Source organism: Ambystoma mexicanum, chromosome 3q (assembly GCF_040938575.1).
Source record: "Ambystoma mexicanum isolate Mex_15411 chromosome 3q, UKY_AmexF1_1, whole genome shotgun sequence".
NCBI lineage: Eukaryota > Metazoa > Chordata > Amphibia > Caudata > Ambystomatidae > Ambystoma > Ambystoma mexicanum.
Genome location: NC_090926.1, coordinates 1248885822 through 1248910618, shown reverse-complemented (window position 1 = coordinate 1248910618; position 24797 = coordinate 1248885822). Strand labels below are relative to the sequence as shown.

General features: G+C 46.4%; 1 protein-coding gene across 2 annotated transcripts in view; it reads left to right on the top strand.

The window, feature by feature from the left end:
• The first annotated feature begins 3234 nt into the window (after positions 1–3234).
• PRKCSH (PRKCSH beta subunit of glucosidase II) overlaps positions 3235–24797 on the top strand; it is a 176777-nt gene continuing 155214 nt past the window's right edge. Inside the window, exons 1-7 of one of the 2 annotated variants that reach the window (XM_069604226.1) lie at positions 3235–3448; positions 4997–5113; positions 6342–6437; positions 8949–9006; positions 9439–9556; positions 13942–14071; positions 14689–14773. In XM_069604226.1, coding sequence (XP_069460327.1) covers positions 3349–3448; positions 4997–5113; positions 6342–6437; positions 8949–9006; positions 9439–9556; positions 13942–14071; positions 14689–14773 — 704 coding nt within the window. In that variant the 5' untranslated portion in view covers positions 3235–3348. The remainder of the gene's footprint in view (positions 3449–4996; positions 5114–6341; positions 6438–8948; positions 9007–9438; positions 9557–13941; positions 14072–14688; positions 14774–24797) is intronic. The other variant, XM_069604227.1, reaches the window with a different exon arrangement.

Genomic DNA, 24797 nt, shown 5'->3' with positions numbered 1-24797 from the left:
ATGAGTTTCGTGAAAGCCCATGCGCTGATGCTAAACCAAAAGGCATTGTCGTGAATTGCCAATATCGTTCGTCCCAGGCGAATGCTAGAAAGGGACGGTATTGCTCCTGAACTGGTATTGTGAGGTATGCGTCTTTTAAGTCTATCCTTGTGGGCCAGGCTCCTTGTTTTAGCATGTCTCACAGCTAGTGGATCCCCTCCATCTTGAAGTGGTGATATGCCACCCAGCTGTCCAGCTCGCTTAAGTTTATTAACGGCCTTACTTTCTCTTTCCTATGCACCAGGAACATATTGCTTATGAAGTTTGGTGATGAGGTGCATGGTTCAATAGCTCTCTTCTGCGCTAAGCGCTGAAGAGAGCTGTGTAGGCTTATCCTCTCTGTCTGGGCCATATGTATCGGAGGGGGGTTGGGCTTTGGTGAGGCTCCTGTAAGAATTCCAGCTGAAGCCCTTTGGCCGCCTGCAGCACCCAGGCGTTGCTGGAAAGCGTGCACCAGTTTTGTTAGAATCACCACGTTCTCTCCGCTACTGGAGGGTATGTAGTATGCCTCACCCGTGGGGAAGTGTTGTCCTCTTCCCTGTCCCCTTACTCAGCGTCCTATCGGGAATCAACCTGTCACAGGAAAGAAAGCATCCTGTTGCTTATTGTCCGAGTAGTCGGCCCTGTTAGTTTGAGGTCTTCTTGTGCCTTGGTAGCGATCGGTCGTCCGTCCTCGATAGAGACTTGTCCCGGTGAAAACCCTGCTCCGAAAAATTTCTTGATGGTTGCTTGGGCCTTCTCCAGTGAAGTGTATGTTCCTACGAAACTCCCCATCGCTTTTCCGAAAGTTTCACCAAATAGGATACCCTGGGCTTCCTCGTCAGCTTCGTACAAAGCTAGATCTCCTAGCTTTGAATCGATCTTTAGCAGGAGCCTTCTTCTGCGCTCTGAGGAGATAGCGCAGTTTACGTTGCCCAAAAAGCATACCTCTCCCTGCGCCCAGTTTGCCAATTTCTCTGGGTCTACTTCTTCTCCTGTATCCCAGGACCGTTCTACTAGGTCCATGATCTTGGGGAGAGGCCCTGTGAGGTTGAGGACCTTTTCCTGGCAGCTTCCCCAGGACCTATCTGTCCCTTTCCCAGGGTCTCTGGATGTCTTGGATACAAAGTCTAGCATTTTCGGATCTAGTGCCGTAGCCTCTGCTACCTTTCCAGGCAATTCCGGTCTCGGGCATTCTGCCCGCATGCGCTGCCTCGCTTCTTTTATGAGCGCCTTGCGTAACCTCTGGGTCATATCTTTGGTTTCTTGTGGCGACGGTTGCCAGTCCGAAGACCTGGGGTTTCTAATATTTTCTGGTTCTAACATTTCTGATATTTCCTCTATGTTGTTCTCTTTTCTCAGCTTTTTCTTTGCAATGGGTTGTAGGTCACTCTCCTCTGTTCTGTCCTCTTCTCCTTGAGAGGAGCGTGGGGACTCCTCTTCTGAGTCTAGCCCCTCATTTCCCATATTGTTTTCCCCTGGGTCGGGAGGCTTGGCACCACCGACTTGCGCATTAATGCGTCCATACGTTTTTTGAAGGCGTTGTTAGCCTCTGGGGCTTCCTTATCTGCCCTGTAAGGTAGATCCGGCGGGTCAGAAGAGGATTTCCTCTTATGGGTCTCAGTACACCCTAGTGGGTCTGCTAGCGTGGCCTTTGTGGACGTGCTCTCAGGTTTTTCAGTGCTTGTGTGTTTCTAGCTTAGAAAGGTCTCAATTGTAGCCAGACTTTCTTGTAGGGGCCTCACCCCTTATGCCAATGCATACACCAGTGAGTTACCTAGCACTTCCCTGAAGCTGTGGACCAAGTCCTCTGCCTGTTCTTCCTCGCTCCACTCAAATTCCGACATTGCTTCTGTGGGTGCTTGTGCCTTATTACCTGTGCTTAGGTCTTGTGGCACGTCCACTACTACACTGTGGTCAGATTGTGTGGCTTTCACCTCTCTGGCTGTGCTTATACAAGCTCTGTGCTCGCTGTGCGAGCTTCTGTCCAGCAACTCTTGCTGTTATATTGTTGTGCAGTAGTGCCGCACGCTGTGCAAATCCGACCTCTCCCTGCTTTGTGGGAGTTCTAATATGAGTTCCGGCATGTGCGGATTTGTTTTCTTTTGTAATTATAGTCTCTCTGTGATAGCCCGTTATTCGCTGAGGTCTTTCTTTATACAAAAAAACTGCTCGGCGATGAGCATTGAGTGGGTAGCTACTCCACTCTAACGGTGGGGGCTGTTCGCATTGCCCATTCCTTGGTATGGGATCTTTTGCGCTCCTTAGCGGGCGCTGAGACCTGTGGCTCTGCTACCCCAAGGGTGGGTGCTGCTGCTCCCCCTAGGCTCCGCATCCCCGTTGGAGGGGGCCGGTGTCTCTTACCTTACCTGGTGGGTCGCCGAGCATGGCGAAAGTGCGAGACGGGACCGCCCCTCCTCCGTACTTCAGTCCGTACTTCATGCTTCTTTGAAACTAACCTATTTAGATAATGTTTGCGCTGGTGCTTTGTGGTCCTAACGCTCCAGCGTGACTCTGCTACTCCTATCGCAAGTGTTAGATCTGATCAAATTCAATACATTACCATTATCGTGCTCAGCGTAGCTCTCAACCTTTCATGGCCCTTGGGTGTGTGAAAACCCCCGATTTTGCATTTGGCAGGTGAAAGCCCATTGATTCCTATGGGCGTGTAGGCATCTTGGCGGGAGAGAGAGCTGCCTAAGTGGTGGGTGACAAAAGTGTGTGAGTTGAGAGGTATGTGCTCAGCTAGGCAATTATAGTATTTATCTGCTTGAAGAGCAGGAAAAGAAGAGGAGGAAGGACTATGGCCATGTGACAGAGTTCAAAAAGGACTCCAGAAAGGACTATATTTTAAGGGAAATGTAGTTTCAAAGTAAAAAAAATATTGGAGATGTTGGACTTGTTGAAACTGCTGAAGACAGGAATAAATGAGAAGTTGCAGCATAATGCTCACGTCTTGACATAGAATGATCACATTATTACTGCAATTTTTCTTAACTTGCTTATATTCCTTTAGACATTGATGCATGTGATGGCTTATGCATTTTACTATTTACTAACCCATATTAAACTCGGAAACCACCCACAAATGCTCAGTCCTTCCACCGCAAATGGTTTCATCACTCCAACATGGCGGCGAGAGTGGCCGTGTTCCCTATCAACGTTGTCGGTTCAGCCTCAGGAATCGAGAAGTTCACTGCCTTCTGCCGTGGAGGCGAGCAAGTGGCTTAGACTTGAGCTTTTCCGGGCGCCTGTGGCCAGAGCGGAAGTGACGTGGGCGCGCTTTTCCGGGTGCTGTCCTGAGTCGCTGGTGCTGCTTCTGAGCCGGAAATGGAGGCGCTGCTGCAGCTGCTACTGTCATTGCTCGTCCTGGGGGACTGGGGTGCCGCCGCAGTGGAGGTGACCCGGCCCCGAGGGGTGTCCCTGTCTAGTGAGTACTGCCATGGAGCGGGTGCAATGCCCCTGGGCGTGAGCAGACCCAGTGGTGCAACCGTGAACCATGCCCGTCGGGTGCTAGAAGAGAGACGTCTCCCTTATCTTTGAGAAGTGGGGGTTTAGGGGCATTAACTCACCTAGCAAGGTGGAGTTGAACGGACCATGCATGCGCTTGCTTAAGGGCGTGCGGGATCAGGGATGCAGGGAGCATGCATAGTGCTTAGAATTAAATCGCCTACCCGATAAAGGGCATGGCAGAGCTCCAGCAATGACCTATACCGGGCTTTGTGATGAAGTGGAGGGTTTGATTACACTGTTCTCTTGCACGACACCTTGTGCTGACTGCAGACCATGCCTCACTCGTGCAACTTTTCCAGATTGCCAACAGAGCGTGCTGCCAGGGCCACCAGTGTTGACACAGCACTAAGAGTGACTTCAGAATACCAACAGGGTGTGGCGTGCTGCCAGGGACACCAGTGTTCACACAGCACTAAGAGTGACTTCAGAATGCCAACAGGGTGTGCCGTGCTGCCAGGGCCACCAGTGTTCACACAGCACTAAGAGTGACTTCAGAATGCCAACAGGGTGTGCCGTGCTGCCAGGGCCACCAGCATTGACACGGCACTAACAGTGACTTCAGATTGCCAACATGTTCCGGCGTGCTGCCAAGGCCACCAGCGTTGACACAGCACTAAGAGTGACTTCAGATTGCCAACAGGTTGTGGCGTGCTGCCAAGACCACCAGTGTTGACACAGCACCAAGAGTGACTTCAGAATGCCAACAGGTGGTGGCGTGCTGCCACGGCCACCAGCGTTAACACGGCACTATGAGTGACTTCAGAATGCCAACAGGTGGTGGCGTGCTGCCAGGGGCACCAGTGTTCACACAGCACTAAGAGTGACTTCAGAATGCCAACAGATGGTGGTGTGCTGCCAGGGCCCCCAGTATTGACACAGCACTAAGAGTGACTTCGGATTGCCAACAGGTCGTGGCGTGCTGCCAGGGCCACCAATATTGACACAGCAGTAAGAGTGACTTCAGAATGCCAATAGGCCGTGGCGTGTTGCCAGGGCCACTAGCCTTGACACAGCACTAAGAGTGACTTCAGATTGCCAACAGGTCGGGGGCGTGCGGCTGGGCTACCAGCAATGACACAGCACTAAGATTGACTTCCTGGTTCAGGTGGCTTTCCACAGGCCACCTTCAATCGGGGGCTGGAGCTGTCGCCTTTCTAGATTGGGTAGTTTTTATTTTGCTTTCTTCAAGATCTGTTTAGTAAAATCAAAGATTTTAGTTGTCTTTTTTTTCCCACTGTGCCCTTCAGTCAGTGTAACGTCACATTTACAAACTGGCATCTCCCATTCTCCCATTTGTGGAAAAGCTGCTAGGAGGTGAAACTCAATGGGTCAAATAAAAGTTTGCTTTTGTTGTGAAAGAAGCATGGGTGAACATAGTACTCTCTGTTAAAGTAGTGAACATTCCTGGCTTTGTAGAGGAACAATGTATGAATGTGTTTCATAGTTGCCTGTGTTCTCCCCTCAGACCGCCACTTCTATGATGAAACCAAACCCTTTACCTGCCTGGACGGCTCGGCGACCATTGTCTTTGACCGTGTGAATGACGATTATTGTGACTGCGCCGACGGATCTGATGAACCAGGTAGGACTTGGCGAATGTCTGCTTGTTCTTGTCACTGGTGCCAGCCGCCTTGAGACGTGCATTGGCATGTCCCAATCCCACCTAGTTATAAGTCTGTGAAAGAAATGCTATCTCAAAGTTTTGAGTCGCCCTGGCGGGTGAAATCGGATTCAACAGGACTTAATATATTGTAATCTATGGAGGAGTATGGGGCTAGCTCTGCTTATGTAGTGACTCAATGGCTGGTGACACCCGCCAAAGGCCTGTGATTTGAGAGGAATGAGGTGGAGCAGTTTGGTCCAAGCGCATCAAGCCATAAATTAGTTTTCAAAAATTGATGAGCAGACTTTGCTAATTAGAATGGACTTGATTAGCAAACAAACGTATTTGATTAGCAATTTTGTGCTGATATCTTTAATGGCACCAAACGTTATTTGTACCCCTAACTAAAATGAGCAACAATACAGCATTATATACCAATACTGTAATTTATGCATTATTTGTCAACTTGCATTATTAAAAATGTATTTGAAGGACTGTCTTTAAAAAAAATACACATACTGGTCCTTACCAAACAGGATATAGTTAACTTAATAAAGGAATCATCCCGATTACTTCTGGTTTGCATTTATTAGAAAAAGAAAGAGATTTTCTTGCCTAGCACTCCTACACAGGCCTTTGGAACGTTTAAGAGTGCAGGAGATGATTTCTGCTGCATTCTCTCCGTTAGTCTCATTGAACTTGCAGTGAGCAGAGAAGAGAGGGTGGAGAGAGGCTTGAGGGCTTCAGGTGAATGCAGGGTGAGCTGTGCTTCAATTGAACAGGGTAATTTTAAATAGATAGTTGTGCTACTCAAGTGTCAATTTAATTAGCAAATCTACAGAATTGCATAGAAAATTGCTATACGACTCTGCTTATTTTATGCCTTGTGCATCAATTTAACCTGGTGCGCAGGCAAATGAATGGTTCAGAATTGAGTGGCTTTAAAATGGCATTTCGGGAATATTATTGACAACATGTTGGTTATGGGGAGCTGTGCTGTTCTGTGGTTGGGGTTGGTAGGTGCTCATGAGAGCCACCCCGTTGTGCACAACGAACAGTGGAGACACTTTATAACTTCTTCTCAAATTAACTGTATGTACTTTACCCCTGTGGCACTTGTGCCACACTATTTGGGACACAGTAGCGTTGTAGGGGTATTGGTCCTACCATAACGCTTCATGATACTCTTCTGATCTCTCCACTGCAGGGACCCCGGCATGTCCTAATGGGAAGTTCCACTGCACCAATGCTGGCTATCGGCCCCAATACATCCCGTCCTCCCGAGTCAATGATGGCATATGTGGTAAGTACATACGAAGCCAGACCACTATCTTCTCTCTTTCACTGTATGGCTGTTCTGTTAGCTCCACACGTTTCTTCTTTAAGCTTGTTATCTCACCTTCTCATTTTATCTCAAATTCGGCATGCTTGTCTCTGTTCAACAAACATGTTTGCCCTACATGCATCGAAATAGATATTTAATAAGCATGTGCCCAAACAACCCATCGGTATCGGGCGTCACCCAGTAAGTAGGAGTTAGCCATGGGTCAAAGTGCCACAACTTTATTGGGCAAAAGATGCAAATCCTAACTTTGTCAATTGCGTATGTCTCCTTAATGCTTTTAAATATCTTCTGTATGTGTCCTAATGCTCCTTATTTTTTTTTAAATTTTTAAACATTCCAATTTACATAGTTAATGTCGCGTACATGTTTCTTACAAAATTGCCCTGGGAGTCAGAAGTATCTCTAGGCAACGGACAAGAGCAACATAGCCTCCATTGGGTTTCAATCCCTGCCAAATTTCCATCACCAATTTGGTCCCGATAATGGGAATGGCAGTTCTTCATATTGGTATTTCACATAGTCATGGTGCAGGCATCCTGCCCCATAGCTATTTTACTTGTGAAAGAAGCAGGGCATAAATTAGTTTTCAAAAATTGATTAGCAGAGTTTGCTAATTAAAATTGTTTTGATTAGCGAACAGACCAACTTGGTTAGCGATTTTGTACTAATATTGTTAATGTCACCAGAAGTTATTTGTACCCAAGATATGAAATGAGCAAAAATACAGAAGTTTTGCGTATCGCTGAAATAAGACATTAGCTAGAGGAGACAGCCCTTGCAAATTCTTTAAAATTCTGCTAGACTTGCAGGTCAGGTAACTTAGTTTCCCTATTCAACCTAAGAGAAATGCACTTGACCCATTGCGATGGAGGACAACAAATTTAAAATGTGATTTGTGTACAATGTTGCGTTTCACTACAAACCGCTTTGTTTGGCACACTGCCACCCAGAGGCCAGCCATGCACAGTGACACTTTTACTGCAAAGTAAATGTTACATAAAAGTTTCAAGCATCTCTTGCAAATGCTCCTCGCCCTTCATAAAATTTACTTGACAATATGACTGGGCGAAAGCATTTTGCGAGCCACAGCTGAGTGTCTGTAAATGTGAAAGGTAAGCTGCATGAAATGGACACAAATAGAAATGATAAAAAAGCTCTGAAAACAGTTTGGCCAGCTGTCTCCTGCAGTTGGTAATATATAATGCAATTATAATCATCAAGCAAAGCGAGCTCTGAGGGCTAACTACAATGTTTGGTATTGCAATAGATCTGTAGATGTTAAGATTGGATGGAACTATTGATCACTACTTTGCGTAAGCATCTAGTTCACTTTTTGTATTTATTATCAAAGAGGAAAGAAAGAGACTAAGCAGAGTGGATTGCGTAGCAGGCAGAGAACTGAGCAAACTAGATGAAATATTGTAGTTTGTGGTCATCGCAATTTCAGGATACCTCGTATAAAGCAACTGGGTAATAATATAGAATCTAAGGGAGTATGGGGTCGCTCATGGGTTGAGCACCAGTTCCCAGATTTATGCAACTTGCTGGTTACCGGACTAGGCTTGCCATCAAAAGCACTTAATCATGTGATCATGTACATTTTCAAAAGTGTTCACTCGTCAATATGATGCATCTTCCCCAACAAAATGAAATCCAGCTGACAGTGACATTTAGATACACTAACCTAAACTTTATTGTAAAGCATGGAGATGATGCATTGTTTTAAAGTATCAATACTCTAATTATGCATTATGTAACAACCTACATTTTAGGAATGGAATTGCAGGACTGTCTTTTAAAAAAAAAAAATATAAAGTTGTCACAAACTGGTCTTTGCCAGACAGGATATAGAAAGCTTATTAAAAGTACCATCCCAATTATTTCTGGTTTGAAATTATTTGAAAAAGAAAAAGAAATTCTCGTATTAGGGCTCCCATACATGCCTTTGGCACTTAAGATTGGAGGAGATGATTCCTGTGGCACTTTCTCTCCAATAGGACTTGAAGTGAACAGAGAAAAGGGGGGAAGAGAGGAATGCAGGGCGGGCTGTGCTTTCATTCAAGAGGGCAACATAAATAGCTATCTTTGCTACACAAGTGTCCATTTGATGAGCAAACTGACAGAATTGCATAGCAAATTACTACGCAACACTGCTTATTTTATACCTTGAAGAAGTGTTTAAGATGATACCTGAGTTTTTATATCGGTTTTGAGGTTGGATCCCCTCAAACTCTATTGGCTCTTAAACGCCACCTTTTGTTTGGAAAATGGACAGCAACCTTTTCTTTCGTTTCTACTCTTTCTGGGTTCCAGATAGATACTCACTGATGAAATACGATCCAGATCTACATTGTGGGATCGAGCAATGATTGGGAATTGGGGAATTCTCCTCGTGAAGCAACACCTGGGTGTTTGTCACAGTGTAATGTGAAACCATTATTTTACTGTTTCTGATTCTTTTTGCTTTAGATTGTTGTGATGGCACAGATGAATTCAACAGCGGGGTTGTGTGTGAAAACACCTGCAAGTAAGTTATTCTGGGGTACATGCTTTAAGAAACATGGTGGAGAAGCCAGCTTGGTTGGGGTAAAGGAGAAAGTCTATTATTCTGTTACTTTTCATGAACAACCCCCCATAAAGCTCATTCCTATGAGCCCACAAGGCTGATGTGCCCCCCTCCCTCCACTCACCCATCGACCTGCCGATTGGGTTTCATAGTATTAAGTCGCCACATGCAGCATCCTTGCATATGGCCACTGCAACCCTACTTATTCTCTGCACTCTCGGGGGCCTGAGATCATGTTATACCCTGACTGGGCATTGTGTGTGTTCTGCTCCCTGAGGGGGAACGTTTTCCTGCATGATTGATTGTTGCATTGTACGGAAATATTGTGTCTGGGACAGGGTGGTGAGAAGCTATGCTGTCGTTTACTAGAACATTTCTCTCCAATCTCATCAGGGAGAAGGGTCGAAAGGCAAGGGAAACTCTACAGCAGCTCGCGGAGGTGTCGCGTGAAGGTTTCCGCCTGAAGCAGGAGCTAATTGAAGGCGCGAGTAAGGGGCGCGAGGAGAAACGGGTACGTGGCACAATGTAGGGTGTACAGTGGACTGCCAAGACCAACTATGTACTCGAAAGGAGTCGCCATAGGTTGTAAGGAGAAACGGGTGTGCGGCACATGCAACACTGAGTTGTAGTCTCTAGGAAGTGGCAACAGGCTCGTACAAATGACTCACGCGGCTATGGGAAGAAAGAGTTGCATGGTGCACGCATGGAGACACATACCCAAGTCTTTTACATCAGTGCTATTTCCATATATTACCAGCATTTAGGTATGTGTCTTCCCTCTGTTCATTCATGTTCGGTTTCTGCCTCTTGTACTCTTCCCATTCCTACTCTAGCCTGCATTGACTTCAAGCACCCTTTGACCCTTTGCATCTCATTTACAAACCACACATTGCCCCCAACACTTCTCTGGCCCTTGTCTGCTTCAGCATTCCTTTGCTTGTTTGTTCCCCTTCTACACCAGTTCATAACTCGCCTGACCACCACCATTGGTGGGCTACTTTCTGCACACGTCACACTTTTCGGCTGCAGAATCTGAGACTGACCAATCTGCAGAAATGCCTGTTCTTCTTAACCCCTTGAAACAGTGAGATGGGAATGCACTTGAAACAAGAAGAGGTGAAGAGATATTTCATAAGATCTTGGCCGGCTTTGCATAACTACAATGGCGGAAATGCACACACGCATAGTAGCACCGCCCAAATTCGTCCCTGAGGGGGCGTTCAACCGAAAGAGCATTAGGACCATAATCATGGTGAAAGTAGCTATAACAAATGACTGAATGAATGAATGAACCACGCTGTTCCTCCCCAACCAACCAACCAGCATTCCCGATTACACCTCAACCCCATGCCAAAACCAGCCCTATACTACGCCGCTCACGCCTCTCATCTAGAACTACTTTCTCTACTACCCTAACAAGAACCACTGCAGCCACTAAAAGACACTCCAGAATCTCAGCACGCACCCATCTCCAGGACCTCCCAACCAACAACCACTTCCCCCACAACTGCCTCAATACCACCTTGTCACCCATAACCCATGAGTGCCAGAATAATGCAATCACCAGACACCAGCAGACAACCACCCCTAAAGTAACCACCACTCCCACCCATCCTACCCAATCTCCCATGTTTCCCAATACAAGACAACCGCTTATGGGAGCTTTACTAAATGTTAGATCCCTTGGTGCACACACAATCGAAACACACAATTGCATTCTAGACTTTAAACCTGACTTCTTAGTGATCACTGAAACCTGGCTACATTCTGCCTCAGGTCCACAGATCACACTTGCTGTCCCCACCGACTACCCCCTCCTCAGAACAGACCGCCCCGACGCAATAGGTGGAGGAGTGGCCATCATCCACAAAACATCACTACTCTTTAGCGAATGTAAAACAGAAGCACTTAGTGGATATAAAACCCTCTCTCTTAAACGCCATCAACCATCATGAAACCATCAATCTCCTAATAGTTTACAGAACTCTGAGCGCCCCAAGTAAACCAGACATAGACCTACCCCTACTAATTACACCTCTACTAAAAACGAAGTATATCCTTCTAGGGGATCTCAATCTAGGCTACAATGACCCAGCTGATAGCAAAGCGGCAGCATGCCAAAAGGCGTTCCAGGAGATGCAATTCTCGCAAATAGTGAACACCCCCACCCACTCGAAAGGCAGAATCCTCGTTTGGATACTCGCCCTTAATACCACAGTATCCATAATAGATGTTCTCATTGTGCACTGGTCCGACCACTGCCTTATTAATTTCAAAATAAACCCACATACCGATCACTCTACCCAAACCTGTAACCCACTACCCATCCAGGTAGAAATGTGCGCAGGCTCACCCCTGAGAACTTAAACCCAGTTCTCAAGAACCTACTCAACTCTAAACCACCAGAAATCATTAACTCTATTGCTTTGCACTACCACCAATGTCTAAAATTAGCGGTTGACGAAGTAGCCCCCCTCAAAACCAAAGTACCTAAATGCTGCACCCCCTGGTTCAACAATGAACTCATAGAACTTAGAAGAGAAAAAAGAGCATTAGAACACCTAATCAGGAAAAACAACTCTCCAGAACTTCAAACCAAACTACAACAAATATCTAAAACTTACAAACGTATACTGTACTCTCCCACAAAACCACGCTCCAAAATAAAATATCCTCGCAAAAAATACTACTAGAACTCACCTCCTGGCCCCCCCACCATCCAACCATGACCACTAGCTCAAAACTATAGCTTCACTCAAGCCTTCCAGTTGTAAAGGCGAAGGTACCCCAGCTAAAGTAGTTAGACTGCGCCTCCACACTAGCACCCACCATCACCAGCTTTGTGAATGAGTCCTTTAATTCTAGCGAAATACCAGCATCCATAAAAGTAACATGGGTCCCACCCCTATTCAAAAAACATTTGCTAGACCCAACTATCCCCACTAACTACAGGCCAATAACAGTGCCATTTCTCCTCAAAATCATTGACAAAATAGCCTATACCCGAATACAATCACACCTTGAACAAAACCACCTACTAGGGGACAATCAGGCTTCCGCCCCAACCACAGTACTGAAACCGCCCTCCTGGATCTGAAAAACTGGATGATCGCTTCCAGGGACTACGGTAAATTGTGCATCCTACTACTCTTAGACCTCTCAGCAGCGTTTGATTTGGTTGATCATGACAAACTATGCCAAACCCTTTCCACCAACTTCCATTTCTCCCAGAAGGCCTGGATAAAATCCTTCCTCTCTGACCGTACTCCAAGAGTCACCCTAGGGGAAGTTGCAGCGGACCCCATCCCGGTACCACAAGGCTCCTGTCTCTCTCCCACTCTATACAACGCTTACACCAAATCGCTCTTTGCTGCACTTGATGGTATGGGAGTACTTTACACAAACTTTGCTGACGATACACGGATCCTTGTTCCCATCACAGGCAACCTGGAACAGGACACGGCCACCATCAACACTTATCTATTCCCATATCCAAAACTGGATGGCGAATAACAGCCTGTGCCTTAATGGAGAAAAAACTGAGATCCTCATAATCTGTTCCCCCGACAAGACTCCGCAAACTCCACCAAGACTACACCCCAATAGTGATTGATGGCACACCCATCACCATTTCCCCTAAAGTCAAAACACTACGAGTACACCTCGACTCCAACCTCACCATGAACAAATACAACGCTCTCGCCTCCTCAACGGCCTACACCGCCAAACTCGTCACTCTAAGAAGGCCGCTCTTATCTACGGACAGCTGCCTAACTCTGGCTAGAGCCCTCATCCTAACCAAAATAGACTATTGAAACATCTTGTTGTTGGGCACTTAAAAACTTCTACAAAATAAAGCCCTTAGAGCAGCACTGGGCATCAAGAGAAATGAACACAACACAGAAGAGATGCACACTGGCTCCCAGTGCACGCATGAATCCTCCATAAAACACTAACCACCCACAAATGCTTATTTGATGCTGCTCCCACGTACCTCAGTAGCTGCATTACACGTAAAATCCCGCCCAGAACACTCAGATCCAATGTTAACACCCAGTTACTCATCCCAAGCTTCATCACCACAAGAGCAGGTAACGCCAGTTTCCCCATTGCAGCCCCCCGCATCTGGAGCTCGCTCCCCCCTCACCTGTCCAATGAAACTTCCTTACCTACGTTTAAAAAACAACTCAAAACATGGCTATTCAAAAAATATTAATACACCTGCTCTTCAACGGAGTGGGTCGCCCCTCTCAGTATCACTAGCTAACCGCAAAGTCAAATTATAAGCAAGCTGTATATATGATTGTACCATCTCAGTAAAACAAAATGTATGTAACCCCGACATGAAAACGAAGATATATGTAACCTATGCCGTGATACCCAAGGGTTTGGGCATAAAATCAAATGCAATAAATAAATAAAAAGAATGAATAAAAGGGTCTTAATGTTGCATGGTATATACTCTGTGTGGCCTATACCATCATATGGCTGTAATTGTGGTATTGGCCAGGCGAGGGGAAAGATGGTATCTGGAATATCGAATCTTGGAAGGCGCCTCTATGATTTGTGAGACTGGAGTCTCTGGGACACCTCTGCTGTTTCAAAGGTCTGTGTAACCCAGGTAGTAATAACTTTGGGAGATAGCCTGCTTTGAAGGCTAGTCATAAGATCTGTGTAACCCGAGGGCTCTGCCTGCTGTGAGGCCTGGATTTGTAGTATCGTTTTGGCCCTGAAGCTTCCCAGGCATACCACTGACTTTAATGACTGAAGGCTGGGCGTTGTAGGTTCTCATTTTGGTTTGTATTCAGGATGGGCTTGTACATTTCTACTTCTTTTGAAATCATACTGTGAGCTGTCCTCTCTATATATCACTCCTGCTCCTTTGTGCTCTCACAGGGTAAGGTGACTGAGTTGCAGCAATCCAAGGCATCGCTGGAAGAGCAGGTGGAGTTGCTGAAGGCAAAAAAGGAGGCGGCTGAGAAACCGGAGCAGGAAGCCAAGAGTGTTCACCAGAAAGCATGGGATGGTAACAACACCACTTGCTGCCTTTTGTTGGGAGGCAGGAGTTTACAGAAATGGGGAATGGGAAGGGTGCAGGATGTCACAGAGATGGGGGTGTGTCCTTTTATTGCTCTTTCAGACCCCATCTTCCATGATTCAAACGTGTACATATTCTGGCAAGACGACGTAAAAGTGAATGCACCTGCTGCATATATTTTTTTTTTTACTGCAACCGACAGGATTAAGGTTTATGTTGGCTATCTGACTATGATGTGATCCAAGTTACATATTAGTGGCATCTATTATTGTGCATGACTAAGTGCTATATAAAAGTTATTATTTTGCGAGTTGAGGTACACCCCTGGCTTCCGTGCTGTGTTTGAGACATTCTCATGGTTTTAAAAAACCCATAGCATTGAATTCTTCACAACCTGCTCTTGGGGGCAAGAAGAAATCCTATTGTGAAAGTCTAGCTTCACTTCTTCCTTGTACCACGGATTTTAACTATCTGTCTGGCACTCATTATGCGCAGCATATAAAAGAAAGCCAAACATTCCTCCCCAAATGTTGGGGAGCTGGAAGCTTGCTCCACTCTTAAACCACTGCATTAATAACCAATGTTGTTTTCTGTGCTTCTTCTAGAGCTAAAGGAGGTGCAGAAGGCGGAGAAAGAGCAGGCGCGGGGGACGGAAGCCTTCGCTGAGCTCGATGACGACGAGGACGGGATGTGAGTTCAGCAGGCAACAGCTGCTGCCTTTTTTTCCTTCGTTTTGATAGTCTTTCATTTTGTGAAACGTGTCCACTTTTGGACAGTCCTTGGGTCGCTCATGTCCTTCTTGCTTGGTTTCCAGCTCTGCGCCTCCTCCCTTCCACCTCACTGCTTCGATAGTCTTTTTTTCAAAAGTTTTGTGTGGCCTAAAATTTTCATGTCCTGTACCAGCATTTGCTGATCCAGCAGTGCAGGCCATCGCTGCTTGCAAGTCACAAACCCAATGTGAGTGCCATAAACTGTGGGGTCTTGCTATTCAGCAACGGTTTCCCGAAGAATACTGCACAGTGTGGGCTTAGTATTCCTTAATCCTCCGGTGCAAACCCCAACGCCTCCATGGCTGTGCAGCTTTTCCCGTGTGGTCCTCAGTTGTGGGGCATTCAGTATAAAGCATTATATCACCCCCCCGCAGATTACAGAATGCAAATTTGTAGGAATGTAAACTGTAAGGACATGTGATTCTGCCACTGTGCTACTTTTGGATCCAGAAGTCTGAGCACCAGAATATTCAGGCGTAGGTAGTGCAAGCATAATGACATTTGAGTCGTGCACACGGGAAAGGGTCAGATTATTATTTCTATTTTGAAATAATCTTGAGAATTTTAACAACTGGAAGGGAAACTCAAAGTATCATCAGTGACCTGTGCAGCTCACTTGGAAACCTGTCCACCTTTCGAGTACGTTGGCAGTCTCTCCTTGATTATGTTTAGTACAACGACCAGCAAAATGCATTTGTAGGAAAACGGGGGCGGGGTGGCAGTGGGTGCTGGTTACATACGCATTAGATGCATTGGCAGATTATATGGCAGTCGGTGGTGATAACATGGCCTTGCTGTTCTGTGCAGGCCCTCTCATCAGAACAAGGATGTATAGACCAGTCTGGTTCCAACAGAGCTTGTGAAGGGCATGTGTGCATTCTTAGTTTTGCTGAAAGGGACCAAACCAACTTTGACAAAGAATTCCCCTGTATGTAGTCTTTCAGATTGTTGTAGTGACCTTGTCATTAGGGCCTCTTTCTTCCAGGTGTGCATGCATCTTTTCTCGCGGTTCTTGATTTTGGCACATATACGTGTCACTTTGTGGCAAAAGCAATCCTGCATGGAAGATGAAGGGCGTTGAAAAGCTGTGATTTCCCTTCATTTTAGTCCCCATTCATCAGTCCATCTCCTCTGTCTTCCTGCGTCACAGTCCTTCCACCTTCTCCTTCGCCATGGTCCCTGCCGCTTCATCACAGACCCCCTCACTTTTGTCAGTCACACAACCCCCCCTTTCCTCCTTTGTAATGATCATTCTCCTTCAGTTGCACGTCACTGCCCTTCTCCTTCATCTGTCCATCATCCGCAGTCCATCATTCTTATGACTTTGTCACAGTCCATCCCACTCCTTCTACTTCATGCCAAGTCTTAACAGTTTGTTTTTATTTGAAGGACCAGTATTTCGGTTTCTATCAGAACTGACTTGCACTATCACATGTATAGGTGGCAGAGGAATTCCCACGAAGGGGGGGGGGCCTGTACGATGGTGAAAAGATGAGAACAAGTGGTGAGCCAGTTTATGAGGGTGTAAACAAAGTGGGACATGGACCAGGGGCAAAAACAAAATAAGACACGGGTGACTTAAACAAGGGAACCTTAACCTAGGGGGGGGCAAGTGCCTCAAATTAAAGAGTACTGTACAAATATACAAGCTATTAGGTTACTCTGGAGGGAGTGGTGGGGCAGATGAGGCAGGGGGCGGGGAGTGAGCAGAAGTGATCGGAGGCACGGGGTGGAGGGCATGTGACAGCGAGGTTGAGTGGAGGAGGTAACAAGATGATGGGTAGATAGAGATCCAGTCAGTCAGGTATTGAGGTCCTTGAGCGTTGAAAGCTTTGTAGACTAGAGGAAACTTCAAAAGGGAGCAGATGTGCATGGAGAGCAAACCAGTTTGGTGTCGGTAAGTAGAAGTGGTGGGAGGTTGAGAGTACGGCTAGCAAAGTTGAAGACTTTATCTAGAGGGAGAAAGAAGGCACAAGCAGTTGTGATTGCCAAGCACAAGGGTGGACGTTTGTTTTTGTAGCATGGTGGGCACATTTAAGCAGCAGCAGGTGCAGTGGTAGTCATGAGTTAAGAGATGGTTATCAAGCAGGACACCATGTTTGTCAGCCTGGGGTGACAGAGAAAGAACGTCCGGTGGGGAGGAGATTACAGAAAGGAGGGTAGCGGGTGGCGTTGGAGGGCAGGAGAAAGATGTGTACTGTTTTTTAAGAGCCGTTCAGTAACCAATTGCAGTGCGACAGTTGATCTGTTCCAAAATGGCTGGGTGAGGGAAGCAAAGGAGAAAAATATTTCAGTGTCAATAAAGAGGGAATAGTGAAAGCCACAGGACAATCTCAGTCTTCCTAGGAGTCGGGTACAGCAGGTAAAGAGTAGAGGTTCAAGGACTGTTCCTAGGGTGTCGCGGACAGGGAGATGGGAGGGGAGTCAGAGGCTTGTGAGTTCCAGGAGATAAGGACTGACATTTCAGGTAGGGGCAATTCAGGCAAGAGCTGATTTGCGAGACTTTGGGTCTTGGAAGTAGGGTGGAGGAGGAGTGGTCAACAGTGGCAAATAAAGCTGAGGTGCCAAAGAAGGAGTATAGAGAAGAGTTTGGAATGGTGTGCATTAGAAAGCTGGAGACATGCAAGAGTGCAGTGTCTGTGGAGCATTTACTGTAGAAGCCAACTTGAAGTTGGGCTCCAAGATCATTATCCTGATGGTACTTAGTGACCCAGTTGAAGACCATCCGCATAAGGACCTTTTTGAATAATGAGGTAGGAAGGAAACTGGTCAATTGTTTGATGGGATGTTTCGCAGAGGGTTTCTACAACCTGGGTAGGACACTTGCAGGTTTGAAGGAGGTAGGGCAGAGTTCAGCGGGGGCAAAGAGAGTGAAAGAGTTTAGATCTCAGAGGTAAGAGCAGGTGATTGGTAGTAAGTCTTTGACCATTTGAGGAACAAATGGGTCAATTTGAGCGCAAGTTGGGTTGGGGATGGAAAGATTGGGTGCTAAGTCAGTTGGCGAGGAGTTAAGTGGAGGGCTGTGAATGTCAGATTATAGAGAAAAGTGAGCACATTCATAAGCAGATGGGTGGGAGCCCATGGATATTGGCTTTGGATATGAGCCCATGGATATTGGCTTGGGAGATGTTGGTAAACCTTGGTGGGTAGATGAAAGTTTGCAAGGGTAATTGCAAAGGACTGCTATTGGGTATGTTTAGTAGGATTTGGCAGAGTCCGGTACAATGGTGAGGACAGCAAGAGAATTAAGTAGGCCAGGAATAGGGTGGCGGTCTGTGATTTCTACCAGCATCGTAGGTCACGATGTAGGTGTAGGTTTGTTGTGAGGGTCTCTATCTCAGAGTTGATTACGGGTTGAGGACTGGGGAGGTCTCACTGTGAGTGCAGGACAGTTTGTTAAAAGGAGCAATAAGTGCATAGTGAAAGCCCGAAAAAGCACAATCCATGGAAGAGGCTAGTCTAGGGGGAGAGAAACATGAGGTGTTCTCGAATCAAGGAGGACTCTTTCTCCTTAACCTGATGAATTTCCCGTTGAACGTTGAAGAGGGGAGATGAGGAGTAGAGGCTGGAGGGACCAAGAAGTGAACAATAAAGAGGTTGAAGGAGGAGAGTGAAGTAAAGACTAGATATACTGGTCATAGATGTAGTGGTTGGAGGTTCTAGGTCATTTGTTTGAATCTAAATGGTCGACGGGACAAAAGGTAGACGGGTCAAATGGTTGAAGTTTTTGGGGGGGGGGTCCCCCAACCTCCCTTTTATATATTTTTTTGCTAAAACCCCCTTTTTTCCCCTAAACGAAAACCTAAAAAATATATATATATACATTTTAAAAAATTCGACCATTTGACCTGTCGACCAAATTGTGTCGACCATTTGTCTGTCGACCAATTGACTAGACACCGTGGTCGGATAGGAGGGAGCCACATTCAAGGTGGGTGGCTGCAAAGGGCTTGGGAAGGGTAAAGTCCCCAAGCATGACATGGGGGATGTCAATGGTGTTGGGTACGTTTTTCTAAAGCCCAATTGGGTTTAGACTTCATAAAACCTGGTATTAGGGACCCAACTCTTAGAATAGGCCTGTATTACACCAGTCGGAAGAGTGGCTGAGCAGCCAGGCTTACCTTAGGAGGGAATAATCTGTGCTGTAGAGTAGTACAAAGAAGTCGGCACATGCAGAGATCCAAGAAAACACTTGCTCACTTAGTTATATTAAAATATATTTTTATATAGACACAAGGTACACAAGCAAATCTAAAGTGCAGCAACTACTAAACATTCAGTTGGAAAAAGAAGCAGATTATAAAAGGAACAATAAAGCATCCCTTGTTCTCACTCTCATGTATTTCGATCTGATTTGGACTCTGTTTTCCACAGGCATCTACTTTTTGTATGGTGACACACAGCACCCTAAGTGTAGTGTCACAGAGAAATCCTTTAGATTTCTCTTTAGTTCTAAAGACCTTTTCTTGGGTAAACTACTGTTCCCAAGAATAGTAAAGTGAAATTGACTATACTTCCCTTTTTTCTATGTAGGACCAGCACATCCCATCTTATGTGGAGTGCTGGGGGGGGGGGGGGTTACTTAGTAGCCCCTTTTCCTACTTTCTCATTTAACAATTTTTATGTTACCCTCACTACATTTAATGGCTGGTGGCAGTAGTTACATTTTCCTACCATTGTGCTTTTATTGACCACAAGCTGAATCCTCAGCTGCAGTACAGAACCCATGGGTGATCATTGTGTCAAAAAAGCCCTGGTCTTTTCTCTCCATTTCTTGTTTGTGAGGTCTTTATTGGGTTTTACTCTGCATGCCAAACCAGGTTTAACCCTTTTGTTCGCTTTGCCTTTGGTGGGCTTCAGTACTGAAACCCGCCTCTGGCTCCAGTGTGTCTGGCAGGGTAGGAAGCGAGGGAGGTGCCAGAAACTCCCTGTCCTTAGTCTCCTTGGTACCAGAATGCACCCAGTTGTGATTCGCTGGTTGTCCTTGCAGGACAGCCACCCTGCTGTGTGAGTGACAGCTAGGCTGTGCATGGATGGGAGAAACCTGCATAAAAGGCAAGGCTTCTTGGACAGAAGAGTGACCACTGGACGAAACATCTGACAAAGGAATCTAAGCTTGTTGCATCATCCTGGACTGTTGTACTGCCCAGTGAAGTCCTGCTGCTGTGCTGAAACTGCTTTTCCGAATCTACTAGAGAAGCTCCGGAAAGGACGACTTCTTCCCTTGGGTTGGTGGGACCAACTAGCCCCAAGACCCACTTTGCTGGAGGACCTTCCCCAACTGGCTGTACTTCCTTGCTGCTGCTGGAACTGAGTGCCAGGGGTTGAGAAATCTGTAGTTGAGTGGATCGTTTTTAAGCCAGACCTGAGCTCCAGGAAGATCCTGAGGACCCTCCCAAAGCAGGACGACCCAAGCTCGAGTCACCTCACCAGAGTGCTGGACTCGGGGAGTGAAGGAAGCCCAACCAGTGTCCAAGATCTGTGGTGGTGCTATTTGCCGGTAGCTGGAACCGCAAAGCACTGCTGAACTGAAAAGCCCGTAGCTGCCGCCGACCTCTGAATTGCTGAGTCCTCCAGACGTCCTCTTTCTTGTCCCCAAGACTGAGGCCCAGGAACACAGGATCTGCAACACTGCAACCAAGACAAAAGCCAGCTGGATCCTTCTAACCTAAGGTACTGTTCTGACTAAGGGGTATGTCTGTAGCTTGCTTTTCTCACTGGAGACTTGCAGTAGCTGCTTTTTCTAGAGTTGTGCTCAGCTTTCACAACTGCAACAGCTTGTGGCCCAACAGTGATTTTCTACAACTCCCTAACTCTGTGAGAGAACATTTGCTATCTAAGAAGTGCCTCAGCTCCATAGACTTTGTTCCAAATTGACTTTGGCTGCCCTGGTTACCTGCAGACTCTTTTAACCCAGTGACGTATATTCTTACTGTCCTTCATCGGTGATACATTGGATTTGAACTAATATTTGCTGGGAAAGGTTTTTATCTAGACTTCATTGGGGGATTTAAAGGTGCTCACATGCTCTGAGAACCTCTTAACCGTTTTCCTTCCTAAACCCTTTCCTTGTTAACAAACCTCAGAATTCAACTGGTACAAAAAGTGATATATAAATGCCAATATTGTCCTAGTTATTGAAGTCACGCCAGGGTGTAGGAAGTGTGTATGAAGCATCTCTAAAGAGTATCCACTTGCTTGACTTGATTCTGAGAGAGAATTTTGAAGTGTATTTTTGTTGTTGCACATTGCCCTTTTTAAGAAGTGCTTATTTAAAACTGACTGTTAAATAATAATTTTACTAGGAAACCTTGAGTGTAAGTGTTGTTTGGATTCTTGTATTTGTGGATTTCGATGCTACAGCTCTACAGCTTATATTTACCTCTCTTGAGAGGTCTGGCTGCTCCGTCACTCTACCAACTTGTGTAGTACAGACCTATACCTAAAAGTGGGTTATCTAATACAAAGAGTACAACGCTGGTGTAGTCTCCCACAGGGTTACTACATCAAATATTGCCCAACAGTAGCTGATGGGCCTTCTGGATGCACTGATTAAGACCCTGATTCCTGCTCCTTGGTCGTGGTGACGAAACGGGGGGGGGGGGACCTTCGGTGGGCTTCTGCGGTAGCACTCGAGAGAAGGGGTCGGCAGCAAAGGATTCAGCTCACTCTAGCGGCTTTGTGGTTTTGGCACCTTTTCTTAGCACCTAGAAGAAACGAATATCGCTGGTTGGATTCCCTTCGATTACTCTGTCTTGAACTCTTGTGAGGGGACATTGATGCATAATTCCTCTTTCTGTAGTTCCACACGGATGCCTGTGAAGTTTCAGTGAGATTCGATGTTCGCAAGATGCACTCGTAATGTCTATTGGTGTTCTGGAGCTCAAGAAAGTCGCAGAATGCCGGGAGGATGGCCCAAATTGGAGGTCTTCAGGCTAGTTGATCCCACCAGCCCAAGGGAGGAAGTCGTCCTTGGCAGAGCTTCCCTGTCGACATGCAAACGGGGTCAGCACAGCTGCAGGGCTTCACCACTGTTTCCGTGGCTGTTGAAGGTGCTGCTGGCATCTCTCCTCGTCTTCTGCTTTGGATTTCCAGTTCCAGTGGTCGACTCTCCTGTGATCCAAACATCCTTGCCTTATATGCTGGATCCCACTCATTTACTCCCATGGAGCTGTCAATCACCTGGGGGTTGGCTGTCCTACAGGCCAGCCAGCTGCCAACTTTAAACTGGTTTCAGCCAGGCACACCTACAAAGGACAGTGAAGTTTCGGGACCCTCCCTCAATTCCTACCTTTCCAGACACACTGGTGCCTGGGTGGGCTTCACACAGGAAGCTTACAAAAGGCAAAACTCACAAAGGACCCAACCCTACCTGGAATTATAGAAGAGCCCAGGATGAACTTGCAAAATGAAAAATGGCAAAAGAAAGGGACTGGGGGCCATTATGAAGAAATGGTCATCCATGGGTGCTGTACTGCCGCTGAGGGATCAGCCTGCTAGTAACTTGCATAAAAAGGTAGAAAATGTATCCACTGCCACCAGCTATTTAGGTTGTTAGTTACTGTAACAAAAAGTTACAGGAGCAGTCGGAGAGTTAGTGTTACCCCCCAGCACCCTACATAAGGTGTGAGTGTGCTGGTCCCACAAAAGAAAAGGTAAGTAAGATAACCTTACTACTCTTGAAAACTGTAGTTCTCACAAGAGAATACAATGAGGGGGAAGTCGAAGTGTGCTGTGTGTCACAATAGTCAATCACAGATGCCTGCGTTTAAATATATGGAGGAAAGCCTACTCCATGAAAGCAGTAAAAAGTTCCACTCACTCAGGAGAATGAATCCAAAAAGTCCAGAGTCCAGCAAAAGTGTTCGGGGTCTCTTAGTGTTAGGCATGATTTTATGCAGTACCCATAGGGTGCACTACAACATCCCTGACGACCTGGCAGTAGTAACCCAACCTTTGGTATAAGTCTGTACTACATAGGTTGGTAGTGTGGACGAGTAGCCAGGCTTATCTAAAGAGGGGTCAATGTGAGCTGTAGGGGAGTTGCACAGAGGTTCTCAGTGACAAGTATCCAAGCAAACACTTATACACAGGGTTTCTTGATAAAACAATTATTAATTTATTTACTAGTCTGTTAATGTAAGCATTCTTCAGAATGGAGCACTGTAAAACACCACACAAATATACTTCAAAATTACACAATCTCTTAGTTCAGAATCAGCAAATACCCATTTGGGATAATACAGCAGAGACCTACACCCGCAGGTGACTTCAATTACTAGGGTGCTGTTGACATTGCTAGGGTGCTGTTGACATTAATGTATTACTGTTGGCATTCAGAATTGGATAAGAGCAAGTAAAAAGGAAAAGATTATTAGAGCAAACAAGTTACCACAAATATTTCTTAAGCAGGCAAATACTTTCAGATCCCCCAATCAGTCATTCAGATAAAGCAGGCTAAGCCAAAGTCAATAAGCAAGAGTCTAGATAGGCTGAAACACTTCTTTGAAGTTAAGTAGAACAGTCTTTGCAACACTTCTTTGAAGGTAAGTAGAAAAGTCTTTGCACAATGTTTCAGAAGTCTTTGAAGAAAAAGATGAATCAATGTAGGGCCATAAGCTGTTAGACTTGTGAGTGGTAGAAGATGCAAGCAGCTCTACAGCAAGAGGTAAGTTCTCTTAGACTTTGTACAGTACCTTTAAAATGAAGAAAAGATGCAGCAGATGACTCCCGTTCCAGTGCAGCTCTGCAGGTCTCACTGTTCCTGGGCCTCAGTCGTGGGGACAAGGGGAGGACGTCGGGGGACCCCTGCATTGGGACAATCAAAACTTGCAACTGGCAAACTTCACTTTCAGTAGCGTTTCAGCTCCTCGCGTCTACCGCAAATGGCAACACGGCGGTTACTGGCTGTCGAGATGGACTTTCCTTGCTTCTGGCGTCCCGCACTCTTTTGGGGGGGCTCAGGCACGGGCAGTCCTGCTTCCTAGGAGTCTGGAGGATCTTCCTGGAGCTCTTGGCCAACTTAAAGCAACGCACAAAAACTGGTGTTCCTCTCCCTGGCTCTACGGTTTCCAGCAGCAACTCTGTGGAAATTCAACCATCTCCAAGATGGGTGTCCAGGTTGCTTACTTTGGAGTTGATTGGTCCCAATAACTCAAGAGGAGAAGTCATCCTTGCAGGGGCTTCTCTGTCGATACAAACTTGGCAAGTTGGCACTGCAGCAGGGCTTCACCGGGCAAACCAACGGTCCAGAAGTTTCAGCAGGCGTCCTCTTCAAGCTCTTCTTCGCTTCCTTCGTCCAGTGGTCGACTCTGCCTTCCAAGCCAAAAGACTCTCCTTTTATTCAGTTCTCTCCCATTCATTCCAGCCTAGCTGTCACTCACCCAGCAGGATGGCTGTCCTTGCCGGACAGTCAGTCAGCCAATCACCACAGAGTGCATTTGGGTCTCCTAGGAGACTAAGCACAGGGAGTTTCGGGCACCTCCCTCACTTCCTGCCTACCCCAGACACTCTGGAGCCATAGGCGGGTTTCACTCAGAAACCCCGCCAAAGGTGAACAAAGACCTGGTTTGGCACTCGGAGAAACTCTCTAGAAGGACCTTTCCAAAAACCGGGGACCATTTTCTCAAAGATGGCTCTGCGCCATTTTGAAAACGATTCCTCCCGCGGTTAGCGTTACCGGAGCTGCGAACAGCCACAGTAAATGAAAACCATGGTAGTTCGGAACAAAAACACTGCCGCCAGCCATTCTGTGTGTGCTACCAATAAGGTGAGCCACTCTCTAGAACAAATTTCCCTTGAAGCGTCAATGTCTGCTATTCCACCACTTGACTTCCTTGTTTCTACAGGTGTGGCACAGGAGCAGCGCTTGATTGGCTACGTACTGCATTTTGCACGCTGAAGTCGATGGCGCTGGTGTCACTGGAATCTTGAGTCCTTAATGC